The following is a 20997-nucleotide window of genomic DNA, read 5'->3' as shown; positions in this document are numbered from 1 at the left end:
ACGTGATTGAAGCATAAGGCATGTTTGTCCACCGATCTGCTTGGTCGAACATTTTTAACGACCATGGCACTTTATTTTAGTATTTAAAATCTGAAGAAGCATTCACACTAAAAAGGAATTGTATATGAACCATGAATTAGCGATGTATACTGGATCTGCAACAATTTGCTCCGGAGTTTTTTGGTCGTTGAGTTTTACCTGTTTTTTTTTTATTCACGCTGGGCAAATTGAGAAACCATGAAAAGAAAGCCAACGGCTATGCTAATTTCAAAATGCAGCATCTCTAACCAGTGCACGAACATGATAGGCCTACGTTGTAAATAACTAGCCGACGCAAGCCATTTCGGGGCTTCACGTCACGCAATTAAAAGCAACTTGCAAATTTGATGTTGAATTCGGTGTACCAAGGGCAAATTGAATTGTCCTCACAGCCTTATTTTGTATAACTCGGAAATTAACCACAAATTTGATGAGGAAAACCTTGCATAAAATTCCAAAATGCCCGGTTAAATTACTCCACCAGAACTAATTTGTTAACGAAAGAAAGGAATCATTGAAGGTTGTTTTCAAAAGTGTGCCCGCGGGTACGGTTTAGTTTCCCCAAAAACATATTAGCCACTGAGCTGAAACTTCAACAGGTAAATGGTTGTTTTGTATCCTTCTTAAGCATTTGAACAGTTTTGTTGCTCCAAATTCATAGAGTGCACAAAGAGCAACGATCTCATACAGATACTTTAAATGAATCGCATACAGAGCCAATGGTGGAACATGGATGTTCAACTTGGGAACTGTGACCGTGTATACTACAGGAAACGGAACTGAACACCCAATGTACAGTGACTATGCAAAACAAGCTACAAGTGCACTTTGATCATATTGATATTGCTGACCTGAATTGCTGTATGGCAATTGAAATCATACAATGGAGACGGTACACAAAGGGGTGGATTTGTCACATGATATTGCAGTAGTGGCTCTATATTTATGGATGATGCTCGGTCAGGTGACAAAATCGAGGCATATTTAGTCCTGCGCTGGTTCTGAGCCCCGTCACTCTGCCTGACGTTTCCGAATCTGAATCACGCCTGGCGTTTACTAGATGATGATGAAGTTGTTTGTTGCCCTTCTCCTTGTGCCCTTGGTGGCTGCCTTCCCGTCTGAGGATTTCTTCCCCAATCCGCAGGCGGAGCCTACACCCGGTAAACACTGGGGTTTGCTGGTGGCCGGCTCCAACACCTGGGACAACTACCGCCATCAGGTAAAACGCCATTGTCGATTGCTTCATTTACGTAGGATTGAAGAACTAGGTTTTTTCTTTGCTTTGTGCTTTTGCCTTTTTGGAGGCTTTTATTTTGCGCGCTAGTACCTCTCGCTGTTCTACTGCTGTCTAGTCGAGCTGGGCCCGAAAGTCCCAGTCAGTGGGTCAGTGATTCAGTCAAAAGACAATAGCCTGGCCATTCGGGTCCTTCGAAAAATGACCAACGGCTGGTTTGCAGAGGTTTGCAGATTGCAAAATGAGCCAATATCCTAGCTTGTGAAGATAATCCATTTTCGAAAACGAAATGAATAAGTAAACAGCTAGGTATTATCATCGATTTGCACACGACGGACGTCCAGATGTATTTTGTGTGACTGGATACACCTAATTCTGATTGGAACAGTGATACATTGTATTCATAATACTCCTACTACTTTGACCGACATCATTACCCCTTCCCTGCTTACCCATAGCTTTCATGGTTTATTTATGACTCGACAGTTATCTGTTCATTTCAAAACAACTTTCGAAATTTGTTGGCCTAACTTTGCTCCTGTTTATGGAAGATGCGATTGATTATGATGTCTCTTTATAACGCAAGAAAAGGCTGTTTTGGCACAATCTCATTTTCAAGACAAAATACATCTCCAACTGAAATGTATTCGAAAATTCAAAACGGGAAACTAGAGTACAGGAAAACTGAGACTTTTAAGATCGTGAAAAATAAATATTACTATTTTGGAGTGAATGTCTTACATACGTACGGTGAGCGTATAGTTGCCAATTTTCTTTAAAAAAAAGAAGAAGAAGAACAGATTTTGACATGTCATTCCCCTCATTTTCTTGTTTATTTTTCAGGCTGACATTTGTCATGCTTACCAGATCCTGCACAAGAATGGCATACCGGACGAGAACATTGTGGTCATGATGTATGATGACATAGCTTACAATTCAATGTAAGTCATCCATATATTAACATGCAAGATGGGCGATTATCCCAAGGTAATATGGCGAAGGACATATCCCCCATAACAGTGGTAGCGATTCTGCGTATACTTGTCTTAAGGCTGTTAGACTAATCACATGGATCAGTCAGGTGACAAAAGCAATACATTATTAAAAAAGAAACTGTTTTAATTTTTTTTAATGAAGTACAATTTCTGTGTTTTTTTTCTTCATTTATTTTTTACTTTATTGTCGCTGATTATTATTTTAATGGGCGAAAAGAACTATTGTCTGTTTGATGAACTTTGAACAATTTAGGGGTAAATGGCACTTGTTGATTATGGATGAGAAAAGTAGAAAAGTGTTGTTTTATTCGCATTAGGAATCCCACTAAAGGAATAATTATCAATCGCCCGAATGGACCGGACGTGTACCACGGAGTCTTGAAAGATTACACGAAGACGGTAAGTCCTTAACATCTATCTGTGATGCTCAAACTATTATTTGTGATGTGATCTATCTGTGATGCTCAAACTATTATTAATGGATAACTAATTTTCGATAAATCGATAACCAATGTCAGCCGTTGATCAAAGCTATATCGCTCATCTAGATGCTATCCTAAAACAACTGCTTCTTTTGTAGGAGGTGAACCCCAAGAACTTCTTGCATATTCTTAGCGGCAACAAGACGGCGATGAAGGGAATTGGTAGCGGCAAAGTCATTGCCAGGTCAGTCGCGAAGAAACAAATAAGCAACAGAAAAAATACAATAACAAACTAACATAACTTTCAGTCATTTCGAACCATCATTGTCATTTTGACCTTCAAAGGTCAAAGGCGCACCCAGGATTCGGCTTTGGGGGGGGGGGGGTAAACACTTTTTTTCAATTTTATTTTAGATTTTTTTTTCAAAAAATGTTGCACAATTATTTTTATTATTATTATTCTTGTTTATTTATTATTTATTTATTTATTAATTTTTTTTTTTTGGGGGGGGGGGACTATTCTGACGTTGGTGGTGCCATTAACACCCTATTTTACTATTCGAAAATTGGCCACATACATAATCACCACGGTCAAATCGTGGGACTTGGACTAAAAAAAATTGACACAAAAAAAGCCCACCGACGGCCCCCCTTTGGGTGACTACTTGTCAAAGGTATTAGGCCGTATAGAACCAGGGTCAAAACTGAAAAGGGACTTTTAAGATCATGGCTAATTATTTCACCGATTACTAAATATTACAAGTTAAGGTTGTGTAGTAATAGTTCCTGACCATTCCCCTGGCTACTTCATTATTTTGCCTTTATTATTTACAGCGGTCCAGATGATCACGTCTTCGTGTACTTTGCCGACCATGGAGCCACCAACCTCATCGCTTTCCAGGATGACTACGTATGTTTGGAACTTTAACCTTACTTCGATTTAATCGGCATAATAATTACGGTAATCCACGGAATAGATGTGAATCTGCTCAAAAGGTTCCCTCGTGTTTGTTTCAATGTTATTTTGTAAATTCGATGATTGTTGTGTACGACTTGTTTATATCATCATGGAAGTGAACATCATTTTACGCATTTTGTAGTTCAAATAGTTCCAGCGGGAATTGTGGTTCCTTTCTCTATACTAACTACTCTGCAATGTGCTACTCAGAAAAGCCACGTCCTTGTTTTTATCGAGGCAAGGAATAAGTGGACAATCGTTTGCGTTTTAATTGCAGCTTTACGCGAAACAGCTGATCGCAACCCTCAAGAAGATGCACACCGAGAACAAATATCAGAAGGTAGGTATTGATTTCATATGCAATATTTATTAACTGTCCTGAATCCTCCAATTAATATGATTTTCGCAAACCGTGTAGGAGTGAGGGTTAGCACCATGTAGCCTTAATCTGTGTTGTCTCCAGGAGCTTGATCGATGCGGTTTTCTCTGAAACTACACTACCTTAACACCGTATTGTCTTTATGGTGTATAATTAAAAAAAAATGAACCATGATTTCACCTTTAACTTCATGGACTCGTTTTCTTGTTATGATTATTATTTTATGGGCCTTCACTCGAGACAAAAACAAATGCCCATGTTGGATTACATGTATATGAACAATTGGAGAAACATTGCGGATATGACATGGAGGGTATTTAGATTATTAAAAGGAGATAATGCGTAATGAAAGTCTCGAAAATCTCGCAGGATTAAATCTAGACACCCAACGTACTTTCACCGATATTATATATATCTTTTGTCCTTGCAGTTGGTGTTCTACCTGGAAGCCTGCGAGTCTGGTTCCATGTTTCTGAAGCTTCCTAAGGACATTAACATTTATGCCACCACGGCTTCGGGACCGGATACCTCATCCTATGCCTGCTATTTTGACGGGAAGTTGGGAACCTACCTGGGCGATGTGTACAGTGTGAAGTGGATGGAAGACTCAGACAAGGTAAAACGGAAAGGTATTTTTTTTAAAAATTTCTTTAGAGAATGAGGGCGCCCTACGACGCCATTTCTGTGGTATAAAACAGCATAGAATCCTTGGTTATTAACGTAAATAAACATGTTGCTGTAATAAACAGATTACATATTTACAGTATTTAATTGTTAAATTAATGTAAATTACTGCAATGCTTCAATAAACGTGATACCGATACTGGGTTTATTGTTTTACCAAGACCGTAACAGCAGTAATACAGCGCCATCACTGGCTTTGACCCTGTAATCCGATGTTCTGAAAATGAATGCCTGTTTTGAAAACAGAGAATGCTGGCTAAAAAAAATACAAAACTTAAATATGGTGACCTTTGTATTTCTAAAAATGTTCTGCAAATTTAAATCAGTATCGACTCCAGGTAACGACATAGTTAAAGAAAATTTCAGAATACAATAAAGTGAAAAATATTGTTTACAAATAGCTGTCTACTGGGTATGTTATATTAGTTTTCATAACCCTGCAACCAGCTCACTTTGTTCAAACGGATATTATTTGGAAATGAACTTGCCAATAATTGTTTCCTTCTCTTCTGGCCCTTTAGGAAGATCTTACCAAGGAGACTCTGGAGGCACAGTTCAAAATCGTCAAGAGGGAGACCAACACCAGCGTTGTCCATCAGTACGGAGATCTCAAGCTCGACCAGGAAACACTGATCAACTACCAGGGCAATGGCGGGCAAGGCTCGGTTCCCGGGAAGCCCTTCCCTCCATCACCGGTATGGTACACCATGGCCAGCATGCACGTATTGTATTTAAGGGCCTTGCAATGAATTTGGAATTCATGGATTGAACCCTTTGTCCAATTGATTCATATTTCATTGCTATTTGCGTTTCTGACCCCTTTTGGTCGTTTTTGGATAAAAAATGGCAAAAACGACAAAAACTATGAAGACACTGATGTTTTCCCGCAGGCCCTCAGACAGCACTGATTGATATACAGTGCTTATAAAATCAAGTCTGTGAAAGGATAAAGCATATTATAAGTCCCAAAGCCAACTGACCAACCGAATCGATGGCGTTTTAAAAAAATGTTTCGAAATTGACATGCCGAAGATAATGCACTGCAATGGAAGTACAAACACATCATGATATTTTGCCTAGATCGTACGTTTGACTGATTTTAGGCTTTTCACTGTTAACCGTAGTTGAATGCCATCAACAGCCGCGATGTGCCCCTGGATCTTCTGTTTCGACGCTATGAATGTGAGACTGATCCCGTGCAGAAGAGAAAATTAATGACGGAAGTGGCGAATATGGCAGACGTAAGGAATTTTCAAATTTCTTTAGGCCTATTTGATTAAACCAATGACAATGACATTTGCAAAATGAATAATTCTGATATAATGTTCAGTAAAGGGGGTGAGCAAGTGTTTACTACAATTATTCTAATACATTATAAGTAAACATGTTTTTGTATGTCTTTCTGATTCAGAAACAAAGCGTTGTGCACGAAATTTTGTACAACCTCGCCTACCAAATGACGGATGGAGACGCGACCATGACTGACATGGTGCTGAACACTAGAGGGCGTGGTGTCGTGAATTGGGACTGTTTCACAGCCTCGCTGCAAACCTTCAGCGATGAGTGCTTCTCAATGACTGAGGTTATTAAAGAACATAATTGACCAGGTTTTTGTGAAGACGTAGTTAATCTGAACTTGACTGCATGGTGATAAAATAACAAGAAAAACTTTGGCTCTAACCAACAAAGCAGTATACAAGTTTGCTTTTGTTCCCGCTCAGTATGTCTGAGTCTGTTACAATGAATGCTTTCGTTCTTTCCAAAATGTCTAGGAAGACCTAGTTGCCAACGTTTTGATTTTTAAAACAAGTTACCGGTTCGCACCATACAAAAGTCCTGCGCCTTAACCAAAGCAAAGCGAAACAAACTGGCCCAAAGTGTAACATGGACGAAAAACTATTTTCCTTCAACTGATTAAATACATATTTTCTCTTTGCAGCTTCCCTATGCTTATGGGCAAATGCATGTGCTTGCTAACCTCTGTGACCTGACCAACTGCAAAACTACTGAGTGAGTTCAAATCCTGTGATATTTTTGATTTATGACTAATGCACATCAAACAACATTTATGAACTGTGAACCAATTTTGTTATTATTGAGAAAATTGTCCCATTCGAAGACTGTTCATTTTGTGGGATAACATACATGTTCCACAGATCAGAAGTAACAATTCAGTCTACAATTCACTCTCTCCTTTCCTTTTTTTTTTCGTAAAAGGAACTCTCATAGAACGGACTTTTATTTTGCTTTGCAATAGCTGGTTTTGTAAACTGTGATAAGAATGCATTTCAGATATACAACTGTTAACCACTAGTCAATCACCAGACACTTCCCAAACTGAAATGGGTGGAAAATTTCCTCTTAAAAACCTTTAGGTTTATCAATATGCCCTCGCTGGAAACATATCCGATTACAGTATGCAAACTTCCGGCAATCAGCACGAATTGACGTTTGGTGTTTAAACGAAAGAAATGTCGATCGACGAATAGTGGGAAATCATTAATGACGACCGTTTCTCTCGTTTCTTTTACAGAATCACTTTGGCCCTCAAAGTTGCTTGCCCTTAGAGGAAAGCTTAGCAGAAACGGAGAGCAGCATATAGGCGGACTGTATAATTAATTAAAGCAACCCTCAGTTTCCTTGAACTGTTTTAATTGGTTATTTTTTAATTCTAAGATGTAAAGTTTCCAATCGTCTTTTCTTAAATCCCAAATTAATGATGACACAAAACGTTTTACGTATTGAAATTAATTATGCTTACGGGTATCAATTGCTTTTCATTACGTATCTTACATGCAGTGATGCCTTCTAATACTAAATGAGAATTAGTTTTCAAAATCTGTAGTGAAATATTTTGAATATGAACTTTTCTTATGTTAATTAGTTCAACAGTTAATGCATTCATTTCGCTTGCAGGGAATTTGAATATATTGCCTCATTTTTATGGGCGAGTTTACGCGCAACGTTTTATCAACAGCAGCTTTGTTTGTTTTATTTTGTTGCTTTTTTCTTTTTAGATTGATACATTTTTGAAAATAGTTTTTAATTGGCTTATAATTATGGTTAAAAAAGTGTACTTTTTTAAAATTAATATGCGGATGAAATAGGTTGAGATATTAAACAAGCTGTGAACATGACACGAACATCATTGTTTTCGTGTCACTGTACATGGACACAAAACAGAACCCATAACGAAAGGACGAATGAGGCAAATATCAAATTTAATAAAACGAAATAAAATTAGATCCTCTAAATTCTCTAAATCCTATGTGAAATTATTCCATCAGAAATGTATTCGTTTAAGAGAAAGAAACGTTGAAGGTGGTTCTTAAAAAAGTGTGACGGCGGGCATGCTTGTCACGTGTATTAGCAACGGAATCCAGTAGATCTACATATATTTTTCCTGTTTTCTCAACATGTATAGAACGTCGCCACTGGGATGAAACTACAACAGGTTATGCACTCTACTAAATATTTAAAACATTTTTTTTGTTTCAAACGAAAAGAGGTCAGCAAGAGCAAATGATGCATGTACCTTATTCCATAAAGGGTGGAGCATTAAAATACTTAGTACCCTGAATGTTTTATAAAAATTGCGAACCATGCCCGTGTTTTATAGTCCATTAAAGGGAACTGTACACCCAATGTATAGCACCTTACTATGCAAAGGGAGGGGGGGGGACCTTGCCCACCCTGGCGGATTTTTTTTGTAACAATTTCTTTGACCCCAATAATTTAATAGAATTCTTCTGACATCAATCCCACCAAAGAAAACCCGCTCAACAACCATTACAATGCGCCGTGAAAATGTTATATAATATGTAGTATGCATAATAATGGTCAGTTTTGAAGAGCGCCCCCATTTGGAAGATGGGTACCAGTCCCCCCCCCCCACCGCTTTTTGAAAAAAAAGTCTACATTTCGGCGCGGATGTGCGGTTTCCTCCCCCCCCCCCCGACATCAAAAGCTGGATATGCTACGCCGCTGCCTTCAGCTGTAGGCCACAATTCTTTACATTTAGGCCTAGTCGCGATGGACACGCGAAAGTTTCAATTGAGGACAATTCAATTGAGGCTATTGGATAGAGTTGGTTGAATCGGTGAGGATTTTCCAAAAATAGTCTGGTATTCTTAAAACATTGAATTTTCTTTTGCAGTCACTTGCTCCATATTTTTTGCATCACATGGGTACGTATGACCGTGGTTAGAAATTGGTTAGTATGTGGCGGTTCACTTTTTATATTCCTAACATTTTGTGGTAGCCGTTGCCAATTCTGCGGTCGCATTTAGCGAATGTCGAGAGTCAAGTGCAGTTTCTCAAAATACTTTCAAACAAATTGGGAAATGGTTCTCAGGCAGAGCTAGATGCATGCATTTTCAACAGTTTTGCAGTGGCTAAATTCATCGAGAGAATCTACGATTTATGAAAAAAAAGGACATTGGGTTGCAACTTTATTTAGATTAGCTATATTTTGTTGAATGCTATTTGATAATTTGTAATTTCTGCTGGGCCCGAGTGGAATCCATGTAAAGTATTGGTGCATAAGCTAGCTTGAGAAATTGTATAGATAAATAAATAAGTCAATTTGGACAGGTTTGGTCTGAAACCGCTGCGTAGACCAGATTTGTTTTGGTATGTTTCACAGGCAAGTCATTCCTGTTGAGGTTGTTTTAAATGTTTTAAGTTGAGGAAAGTCAGTTTTTCCTTGCAGCTAATTTTACTGGTTTTTCAAACAAATGCTGCGAAATTCGGATCCCCCTTACATTAATACAATGGTGTAGGCGTGGTTGATGCGGATCTTCTCCTATTTATTCAGCTAGGATGTCAAAGCTTTTATGAGTGATTTACATATCAGGCGTCCCAGCGGGCTGCTACATCTCACCATACTGATGTTATTTATGTCCCTTGTATTGCGCTCTTCTAAGTGCTTTCACTGTGCCCTTTTATGCATTGTTATTGTGTATACATTGTATTCCTTTTTGGCCATTAGCCGTTCCGGTTCGTTAATCATTTATGTTGAGCACATTCATGAATCATGCTGCGGAAAATGTATGGAGTTGCCTGACAACAAGCCGGTTCGATTTATCTCGAGCAACATAGCACATGGCTGAGCACACGTCTTGAACTATGGTAGTGCATGAACCTTTCGTAAACATTTGTGATCATTGCACGAGATCTATTTTTATTTATTCAATAATGACAATGAAATTTATAGACCTAACTACAACTTTCCCGGAAATACAGCTGAATTATAATAATAAAACAAAAACAAACAAACATACAGCTGCTGCTCTGAGTATTTTTTCTGCGGCAGGGTGACCAGGTAAACATTTGGAACAATACATCTGAGGATAGGAACATGTAAACGTGGAGTCACCATGGAGGAATTTCTTATTCCTCCATGGAGTCACGAAGGACAGCTTTGCACCCCATGCACTGAGTGGTCACTAGCCAAGGTGGATAAGCCCTACACAGAGGGGCTAAGGATGAACATCTAGAACAACTTCGACTTGGAGTTGAGTGAAGCGGACTCGCAGGGCTCGGGCAGCGTCTTTTATATTATATTATTGTCATGGAACCATACATTTAGTGTGTTGATTATGATTATCTGGTTGATATAGTTGAAATTGGGAAATACCTTTACTTACTTCCAAATAGATAATGTTTAGTATCCTAAAATACACAAGTAAGATATGTTTCCTGTTTGCAATTAAACCCACGTACATGCATAATTGTCGCAAGGTATGGCTTTGTAAACAATGATAAGTACCCTTTGACATTGAAATGTACAACTTCAAATTGCAATAGGCCCATGCATTGCAGCGAATGCCGGTACCGGGTATTCCCCAAGTATCCATTCTGATATTACGTACGGAACTAGGCTTGTTGATCAGAAGTTAGTTTGTGAACCGAAATGTATTTATTTTGGCGGACGTAAGGCCGATTGTGTGGCACCAGGTTGTAGTTGTCCAACATCCATTTAGGTGCTAAAAGGTTACACTGTGGGTGTATATACATGTACATGTGAATGTATTGTAATACAGGATTCATAACATTTGTACCTTCGCTTGGGTTAGTGCTAACTAGTGATAGTTTGCGGTAGCACCATGTGAATGAATACTTGTGGAACAGATGCAGAGTTTAATTTACAAATCGTTGGTGAAATGAACGTCTATGCAAATACCTAGTACGTATTTCCTTTTGGCCAGTGTTGGGCCGGCCACGTTGAATACATGTTTCACATGTCACACCTATGCATAGTTAGGCAAAGGGTTCGACTGTGTATTGGTGTCGGCGATGCAGCTGGCGGGTAACACTGATTTGAGTTATCACTGGTAATTTAAATAAACCTTCCGTTTGTAGAAACACCATACGGGTGCATGTCTTTTGAGAAGATAATTAATAATAAATTCAGTAACGTGCAAGTTAATTAATGGGAAGGTTTGGCACTTGGCATGGGGTTAGTGTAAACTATGAGGGTGTGCGACAACAGCAGGTGTATAAATCTTTTTTGGGACTATCGGGGTTTTTCTGAAACAACCGTTTGGTCGTCACGGTGCAATCAGCCAGTATGCTCAGGTCATCTGCATCGGTGCATCTAAAGATAAACCAACTTTATTCGTGAAATTATTGCTCCGATTAATAGGCTCTAATCTTCATGAGGAGAAAACCTGACGGAGTGAATGAGTTTACATTTACCAAATTCTAAATTGACCTATTTATGTTGCGCTGCATGGGTGATTGCACTTGAAATTTTGGATCATTCGGGGTTACAGAGTCGAACCAGTGCCCCGAACGGCTTGTTGGCACAGTCGAATCTCGTTAGTACAAACTCTGTTAATACAAAATTCTGGTTATAACAAACATAAAGCCTTAGTCCCGTCTGTGCATTTATGTGCACATTGAATGGGACTTGTATTTACTGTAAACAAATGGTATTCGTTCATATTCAAAGTTATCTGGGAATGATTGCGTGGCTTTGTGGTGGGCGAATTTTTCAGCTATACCGAAATATACCTAATATCATTAATGATAATACCAAATATTATTAATTTTGATATTGGACATCAATACTTTAGAAAGGATTAAATTTGTTTATTGATGTTGCATTTACCATGAGCGGTCTAATTGACTGCACGTTCGTTGCCTGTAAGAGCATTTTCCGACATTAATCGCGGTACATGTAGTACTCAGTGCGCCGTTGTGCAGTAAATCCCATAGCAAGGCCTGTCAGCGCCAACCCGCGAGGACTCTCATGTATCGCCGTCAAAATGTACCTTAACATGGATGGTTCTGGACAACTTATACGTTGTTTGAAAGCTAATGACTGGCCCAACTAGCTAGCTGAGGAAAAGGCAAGTCTCAAGACCCAAAACGTTTTGAGAAAATGCCAGATGTATTTAATACCTGATGCCACTAGTTTCAGTTTTTGTGCAGTAAATCCCATAGCAAGGCCTGCCACAGCCAACCTGCACCGGCTCTCATATATCGCAGTTAAAATGTGCCTTAACGTGGATGGTTCTGGACAACCTATACGTTGATCGAAAGCTGATGAGTGGGCCAACAAGCTGGGAAACAGTAAGTCTTGACACGTACACCCAAGATTTTTGGAGAAAATGCCAGATTTATTAGATGATGCCACTAATTTCATTTTTGTGCAGTAAAAAATCAGCCAGTCAGCGTGAACCTGCCCCGGCTCTCATGTATCGCCGTCAAAATACACCTTAACATAGATGGTTCTGGACAACGTAAACGTTGTTGGAAAGCTAATGAGTGGCACAACTAGCTGGGTAGAAGTCAAGTCTCGAGACCTTAGATTTTTGGAGAAAATGCCAGATGTATTACATGATGGCACTGGTTTCATTTTGTGTGTGCAGTAAAACCCATAGCAATGCCTGTCAGCGCAAACCCGAACCGGCTCTTATGTATCGCAGTCAAAATGTACCTTAACATTGATGGTTCTGGACACTCCCCCAACCTATACGTTGTTGGAAAGCTGATAAGTGGGCCAACAAGCTGGGGAAAAGCAAGTCTGGAGACACAATGTTTCAGGAGAAAATTCCAGATGTATTACATGATGCCGATTTTTTGTGTGCAGTAAATCCCTTAGCAAGGCCTGTCAGCGCCAACACGAACCGCCTCTCTGTATCAGAGTCAAAATGTGCCTTAACGTGGATGGTTCTGGACAACCTATATGTTGTTGGAAAGCTTATGAGGGGCACAATAACCTGGGAAAATAATAATAATAATAATAATTTATTCATTTATAAAGCGCAAATTCCAATATGATTTTGTTCAAATGCGTTGTACAGTAAAAATATTAATTAAAATACAAGAAAATACACTCTAAAAATGTACCATGACGCGCTATTACACACATTAAACATCAAAAAGTAACAGCAAAAAATTACTCGCAAGGAGCTTAGAACGACCCACCATTTCACATGTTGAAATACAAAGAAGTAACAATAAAATCAGTAAAAGGCCAACTTAAAAAGATGAGTTTTTAACAGAGACTTGAAGTTATCAACACTGTTAGCTCTCCTAATGTGAATCGGGAGGGCATTCCAGAGTGTAGGGCAGCATTAACAAAAGCACGATCCCCAAGGGTAACTTTGGTACGGCGAAAAGGGTAGCCCAGTAGAGTGTCATCGTGAGAACTACGAAGATTTTAACAGGATGAGGGATTCTTAATGATAAGTTGGCTAAGGTAAACCGGAGCTTAACCATAAAAACATTTATAAATCAACAGACTTTTGAAATTAATCCTAAACCTCACTGGAAGCCAATGAAGATCAACCATTAATGGAGTAACATGACAATACTTATAAGACTTAAAAACAAGTCGAGCGCAGGCATTCTGTACTCGTTGAAGATGATTAATCTGACAGTCAGGTAAGCCAAATAAAAGGCTGTTACAGTAATCTAAACGGCTGGAAATGAAAGCATGAATCAAAGTTTCAGTACACTTAGTGGACAGGTATTTTCGTATACGTCTGATGTTATGTAAATAATAAAATGCCCCTCAACAAAGCTTTTGAACGTGAGTGTTCATTGACATATGCACATCAAACCATGAGCCTAAGTTACGAGTAATGGGTGCAGGTGTAACCATACAATTACCAACATGAATGGAATCAAGATTAACTTTAGACAACTGTTAGGGGGTCCCAATAATCATAAACTCAGTCATAAAAAGACACGTCTCGAGACCCAAGATTTCGGGAGAACATGCCAGATGAACTATATGATGCCTCTAGTTTCATTTGTGTGCAGTAAATCCCATAACAAGGCCTATAATCGCCAACCCGAACCGTCTCTCATGTATCGCAGTCAAAATGTACCTCAACATGGATGGTTCTGGACAACTTATACCTTGTTGGAAAGTTGTGGGCCAACAAGCTGAAGAAAAGACAAGTCTCGTGACCCAAGATGCCACTAGTTTCGTTTTTGTGCAGTAAATCCCATAGCAAGGCCAGTCAGCGCCAACCTGCATGTCTCTCATGTATCGCAGTCTATAGGTACTTTAACATGGATGGTTCTGGACAAACTACATTTTGTTGGAAAGCTGATGAATAGCCCAAGACGCTGCCAAATCGGCAAGGTTCTAGACTTGGAACTTTTGGAGAAAACGTCCGAGGTATTGTGCAGTAAATGCCATAGCAAGGCCTGTCAGCGCCAACCGGCATGACTTTCACGTATCGCAGTCTAAAGGTCCCTTAACATGGATGGTTTAGGACAAACTATAGCTTGTTGGAAAGCTAATGAATAGGCCAACAAGCTGGCAAATCGAAAAGGTTTCAGACTTGACACTTTGGGAGTAAACGTCAGATGTAGTACATGATGCCACTAGTTTCGTTTTTTTGTGCAGTAAATGCAATAGCAAGGCTTGTCAGCGCCAACCGGCAGGGCTCTCATGTATCGCAGTCTAAAGGTACCTTAACATAGATGGTTTTGGACAAACTATAGCTTGTTGGGAAGCTGATGAATAGGCCAACAAGCTGGCAAATCGGCAAGGCTTCAGACTTGAAACTTTTGGAGTGAGCCCCAAACCTAGGTACATGATGCCCCCAGTTTCGCTATTGTGCAGTAAGACCCATAGCAAGGGCTGTCAGCGCCGGCCGACATGGCTCTCATGTGTCGCGGTCTAAAGGTACCTTAACATGGATGGATTTTGACAAACTATAACTTGTTGGATAGCGGATGAATAGGCCAACAAGCTGACAAATCGGCAAGGCTTCAGACTCGAAACTTTTGGAGTGAGCCCCAAACCTAGGTACATGATGCCCCCAGTTTCGTTATTGTGCAGTAAGTCCCATAGCAAGGGCTGTACGCGCCGGACGACATGGCTCTCATGTGTCGCGGTCTAAAGGTACCTTAACATGGATGGATTTTGCCAAACTATAGCTTGTTGGATAGCGGATGAATAGGCATACAAGCTGACAAATCGGCAAGGCTTCAGACTTGAAACTTTTGGAGTGAGCCCAAAACCTAGGTACATGATGCCCCCAGTTTCGTTTTTGTGCAGTAAGTTCCCATAGCAAGGGCTGTCAGCGCCGGCCGACAAGGCTCTCATGTCTCGCGGTCTAAAGGTACCTTATCATGGATGGATTTTGTCAAACGTTAGCTTGTCGGATAGCGGATGAATAGGTCAACAAGCTGACAAATCGGCAAGGCTTCAGACTTGAAACTTTTGGAGTGAGCCCCAGACGTATGTACCTGATGCCCCCAGTTTCATTATTGTGCAGTAAGTCCCATAGCAAGGGCTGTCAGCGGCTGCCGACATGGCTCTCATGTGTCGCGGTCTAAAGGTACCTTAACATGGATGGATTTTGACAAACTATAGCTTGTGGGATAGCGGATGAATAGGCCAACAAGCTGACAAATCGGCAAGGCTTCAGACTTGAAACTTTTGGAGTGAGCCCCAAACCTAGGTATATAATGCCCACAGTTTCGTTTTTGTGCAGTAAGTCCCATAGCAAGGGCTGTCAGCGCCGGCCGACATGGCTCTCATGTGTCGCGGTCTAAAGGTACCTTATCATGGATGGATTTTGACAAACTTTAGCTTGTGGGATAGCGGATGAATAGGCCAACAAGCTGACAAATCGGCAAGGCTTCAGACTTGAAACTTTTGGAGTGAGCCCCAAACCTAGGTACATGATGCCCCCAGTTTCGTTATTGTGCAGTAAGTCCCATAGCAAGGGCTGTCAGCGCCGGCCGACATGGCTCTCATGTGTCGCCGTCTAAAGGTACCTTAACATAGATAAATTTTGACAAACTAAAGCTTGTTGGATAGCGGATGAAAAGGTCAACAAGCTGACAAATCGGCAAGGCTTCAGACTTGAAACTTTTGGAGTGAGCCCCAAACCTAGGTACATGATGCCCCCAGTTTCGTTATTGTGCAGTAAGTCCCATAGCAAGGGCTGTCAGCGCCGGCCGACATGGCTCTCATGTGTCGCGGTCTAAAGGTACCTTAACATGGATGGATTTTGACAAACTATAACTTGTTGGATAGCGGATGAATAGGTCAAAAAGCTGACTAATCGGCGAGGCTTCAGACTTGAAACTTTTGGAGTGAGCCCCAAACCTAGGTACATGATGCCCCCAGTTTCGTTAATGTGCAGTAAGTCCCATAGCAAGGTCTGTCAGCGCCGGCCGACATGGCTCTCATGTGTCGCGGTGTAAAGGTACCTTATCATTGATGGATTTTGACAAACTTTAGCTTGTTGGATAGCGGATGAATAGGTCAACAAGCTGACAAATCGGCAAGGCTTCAGACTTGAAACTTTTGGTGTGAGCCCCAGACGTATGTACCTGATGCCCCCAGTTTCGTTTTTGTGCAGTAAGTCCCATAGCAAGGGCTGTCAGCGCCAGCCGACATGGCTCTCATCTCTCGCGCTCTAAAGGTAATTTATCATGGATGGATTTCGACAAACTATAGCTTGTTGGATGGCGGATGAATAGGTCAACAAGCTGACAAATCGGCAAGGCTTCATACTTGAAACTTTTGGAGTGAGCCCCAAACCTAGGTACATGATGCCCCCAGTTTCGTTATTGTGCAGTAAGTCCCATAGCAAGGGCTGTCAGCGGCTGCCGACATGGCTCTCATGTGTCGCGGTCTAAAGGTACCTTAACATGGATGGATTTTGACAAACTATAGCTTGTGGGATAGCGGATGAATAGGCCAACAAGCTGACAAATCGGCAAGGCTTCAGACTTGAAACTTTTGGAGTGAGCCCCAAACCTAGGTATATAATGCCCCCAGTTTCGTTTTTGTGCAGTAAGTCCCATAGCAAGGGCTGTCAGCGCTGGCCGACATGGCTCTCATGTGTCGCGGTCTAAAGGTACCTTATCATGGATGGATTTTGACAAACTTTAGCTTGTTGGATAGCGGATGAATAGGTCAACAAGCTGACAAATCGGCAAGGCTTCAGACTTGAAACTTTTGGAGTGAGCCCCAAACCTATGTACATATGCCCCCAGTTTCTTTATTGTGCAGTAAGTCCCATAGCAAGGGCTGTCAGCGCATACCGACATGGCTCTCATGTCTCGCGGTCTAAAGGTACCTTAACATGGATGGATTTTGCCAACTATAGCTTGTTGGATAGCGGATGAATAGGTCAACAGGCTGACAATTCGGCAAGGCTTCAGACTCGAAACTTTTGGAGTGAGCCCCAAACCTAGGTACATGATGCCCCCAGTTTCGTTATTGTGCAGTAAGTCCCATAGCAAGGGCTGTCAGCGCCGGCCGACATGGCTCTCATGTGTCGCGGTCTAAAGGTACCTTAACATGGATGGATTTTGACAAACTTTAGCTTGTTGGATAGCGGATGAATAGGTCAACAAGCTGACGAATCGGCAAGGCTTCAGACTTGAAACTTTTGGAGTGAGCCCCAAACATAGGTACATGATCCCCCCAGTTTCGTTATTGTGCAGTAAGTCCCATAGCAAGGGCTGTCAGCGCCAGCCGACATGGCTCTCATCTCTCGCGCTCGAAAGGTACCTTATCATGGATGGATTTTGAAAAACTATAGCTTGTTGGATGGCGGATGAATAGGTCAACAAGCTGACAAATTGGCAAGGCTTCAGACTTGAAACTTTTGGAGTGAGCCTCAGACGTAGGTACATGATGCCCCCAGTTTCGTTTTTGTGCAGTAAGTCCCTTAGCTGGCAAGGGCTGTCAGCGCCAGCCGACATGGCTCTCATGTCTCGCGCTCTAAAGGTACTTTATCATGGATGGATTTTGACAAACTATAGCTTGTTGGATGGCGGATGAATAGGTCAACAAGCTGACAAATCGGCAAGGCTTCAGACTTGACACTTTTGGGGTGAGCCCCAGACGTAGGTACATGATGCACCCAGTTTCGTTTTTGTGCAGTAAGTCCCATAGCAAGGGCTGTCTGCGCCAGCCGACATGGCTCTCATGTCTCTTGCTCTAAAGGTACCTTATCATGGATGGATTTTGACAAACTATAGCTTGTTGGATGGCGGATGAATAGGCCAACAAGCTGACAAATCGGCAAAGCTTCAGACCTGAAACTTTTGGAGCGAGCCCCAAACCTAGGTTCATGATGCACCCAGTTTCGTTTTTGTGCAGTAAGTCCCATAGCAAGGGCAGTCAGCGCAGGCCGACATGGCTCTCATGTCTCTTGCTCTAAAGGTACCTTATCATGGATGGATTTTGACAAACTTTAGCTTGTTGGATAGCGGATGAATAGGTCAACAAGCTGACAAATCGGCAAGGCTTCAGACTTGAAACTTTTGGAGTGAGCCCCAGACGTAGGTACAAGATGCCCCAAGTTTCGTTTTGTGCAGTAAGTCCTATAGCAAGGGCTGTCAGCGCCGGCCGACATGGCTCTCATGTGTCGCCGTCTAAAGGTACCTTAACATAGATAAATTTTGACAAACTAAAGCTTGTTGGATAGCGGATGAAAAGGTCAACAAGCTGACAAATCGGCAAGGCTTCAGACTTGAAACTTTTGGAGTGAGCCCCAAACCTAGGTACATGATGCCCCCAGTTTCGTTATTGTGCAGTAAGTCCCATAGCAAGGGCTGTCAGCGCCGGCCGACATGGCTCTCATGTGTCGCGGTCTAAAGGTCCCTTAACATGGATGGATTTTGACAAACTATAACTTGTTGGATAGCGGATGAATAGGTCAAAAAGCTGACTAATCGGCGAGGCTTCAGACTTGAAACTTTTGGAGTGAGCCCCAAACCTAGGTACATGATGCCCCCAGTTTCGTTAATGTGCAGTAAGTCCCATAGCAAGGTCTGTCAGCGCCGGCCGACATGGCTCTCATGTGTCGCGGTGTAAAGGTACCTTATCATTGATGGATTTTGACAAACTTTAGCTTGTTGGATAGCGGATGAATAGGTCAACAAGCTGACAAATCGGCAAGGCTTCAGACTTGAAACTTTTGGTGTGAGCCCCAGACGTATGTACCTGATGCCCCCAGTTTCGTTTTTGTGCAGTAAGTCCCATAGCAAGGGCTGTCAGCGCCAGCCGACATGGCTCTCATCTCTCGCGCTCTAAAGGTAATTTATCATGGATGGATTTCGACAAACTATAGCTTGTTGGATGGCGGATGAATAGGTCAACAAGCTGACAAATCGGCAAGGCTTCATACTTGAAACTTTTGGAGTGAGCCCCAAACCTAGGTACATGATGCCCCCAGTTTCGTTATTGTGCAGTAAGTCCCATAGCAAGGGCTGTCAGCGGCTGCCGACATGGCTCTCATGTGTCGCGGTCTAAAGGTACCTTAACATGGATGGATTTTGACAAACTATAGCTTGTGGGATAGCGGATGAATAGGCCAACAAGCTGACAAATCGGCAAGGCTTCAGACTTGAAACTTTTGGAGTGAGCCCCAAACCTAGGTATATAATGCCCCCAGTTTCGTTTTTGTGCAGTAAGTCCCATAGCAAGGGCTGTCAGCGCTGGCCGACATGGCTCTCATGTGTCGCGGTCTAAAGGTACCTTATCATGGATGGATTTTGACAAACTTTAGCTTGTTGGATAGCGGATGAATAGGTCAACAAGCTGACAAATCGGCAAGGCTTCAGACTTGAAACTTTTGGAGTGAGCCCCAAACCTATGTACATATGCCCCCAGTTTCTTTATTGTGCAGTAAGTCCCATAGCAAGGGCTGTCAGCGCATACCGACATGGCTCTCATGTCTCGCGGTCTAAAGGTACCTTAACATGGATGGATTTTGCCAACTATAGCTTGTTGGATAGCGGATGAATAGGTCAACAGGCTGACAATTCGGCAAGGCTTCAGACTCGAAACTTTTGGAGTGAGCCCAAACCTAGGTACATGATGCCCCCAGTTTCGTTATTGTGCAGTAAGTCCCATAGCAAGGGCTGTCAGCGCCGGCCGACATGGCTCTCATGTGTCGCGGTCTAAAGGTACCTTAACATGGATGGATTTTGACAAACTTTAGCTTGTTGGATAGCGGATGAATAGGTCAACAAGCTGACGAATCGGCAAGGCTTCAGACTTGAAACTTTTGGAGTGAGCCCCAAACATAGGTACATGATCCCCCCAGTTTCGTTATTGTGCAGTAAGTCCCATAGCAAGGGCTGTCAGCGCCAGCCGACATGGCTCTCATCTCTCGCGCTCGAAAGGTACCTTATCATGGATGGATTTTGAAAAACTATAGCTTGTTGGATGGCGGATGAATAGGTCAACAAGCTGACAAATTGGCAAGGCTTCAGACTTGAAACTTTTGGAGTGAGCCTCAGACGTAGGTACATGATGCCCCCAGTTTCGTTTTTGTGCAGTAAGTCCCTTAGCTGGCAAGGGCTGTCAGCGCCAGCCGACATGGCTCTCATGTCTCGCGCTCTAAAGGTACTTTATCATGGATGGATTTTGACAAACTATAGCTTGTTGGATGGCGGATGAATAGGTCAACAAGCTGACAAATCGGCAAGGCTTCAGACTTGACACTTTTGGGGTGAGCCCCAGACGTAGGTACATGATGCACCCAGTTTCGTTTTTGTGCAGTAAGTCCCATAGCAAGGGCTGTCTGCGCCAGCCGACATGGCTCTCATGTCTCTTGCTCTAAAGGTACCTTATCATGGATGGATTTTGACAAACTATAGCTTGTTGGATGGCGGATGAATAGGCCAACAAGCTGACAAATCGGCAAAGCTTCAGACTTGAAACTTTTGGAGTGAGCCCCAAACCTAGGTACATGATGCCCCCAGGTTCGTTTTTGTGCAGTAAGTCCCATAGCAAGGGCTGTCAGCGCCGACCGACATGGCTCTCATGTGGCGCGGTCTAA

At 41.9% G+C, this 20997-nt stretch overlaps 1 protein-coding gene across 1 annotated transcript; it reads left to right on the top strand.

Annotated features, from left to right (window-relative positions):
* The first annotated feature begins 971 nt into the window (after window positions 1-971).
* On the top strand, window positions 972-7974 carry LOC119742147 (legumain-like). Its single transcript, XM_038218191.1, has 12 exons — window positions 972-1258; window positions 2117-2214; window positions 2586-2667; window positions 2849-2934; window positions 3525-3600; window positions 3926-3988; window positions 4458-4643; window positions 5233-5406; window positions 5836-5952; window positions 6123-6293; window positions 6651-6721; window positions 7245-7974. The coding sequence occupies exons 1-12, from the start codon at window positions 1100-1102 to the stop codon at window positions 7276-7278; spliced, it is 1317 nt and encodes a 438-aa protein (XP_038074119.1). The 5' UTR covers window positions 972-1099; the 3' UTR covers window positions 7279-7974.
* The last annotated feature ends 13023 nt before the right edge of the window (window positions 7975-20997 follow it).

The sequence above is a fragment of the Patiria miniata genome, unplaced genomic scaffold (genome assembly GCF_015706575.1).
Source record: "Patiria miniata isolate m_02_andy unplaced genomic scaffold, ASM1570657v1 HiC_scaffold_11, whole genome shotgun sequence".
NCBI lineage: Eukaryota > Metazoa > Echinodermata > Asteroidea > Valvatida > Asterinidae > Patiria > Patiria miniata.
This window is presented reverse-complemented; position numbering and strand designations above follow the sequence as displayed.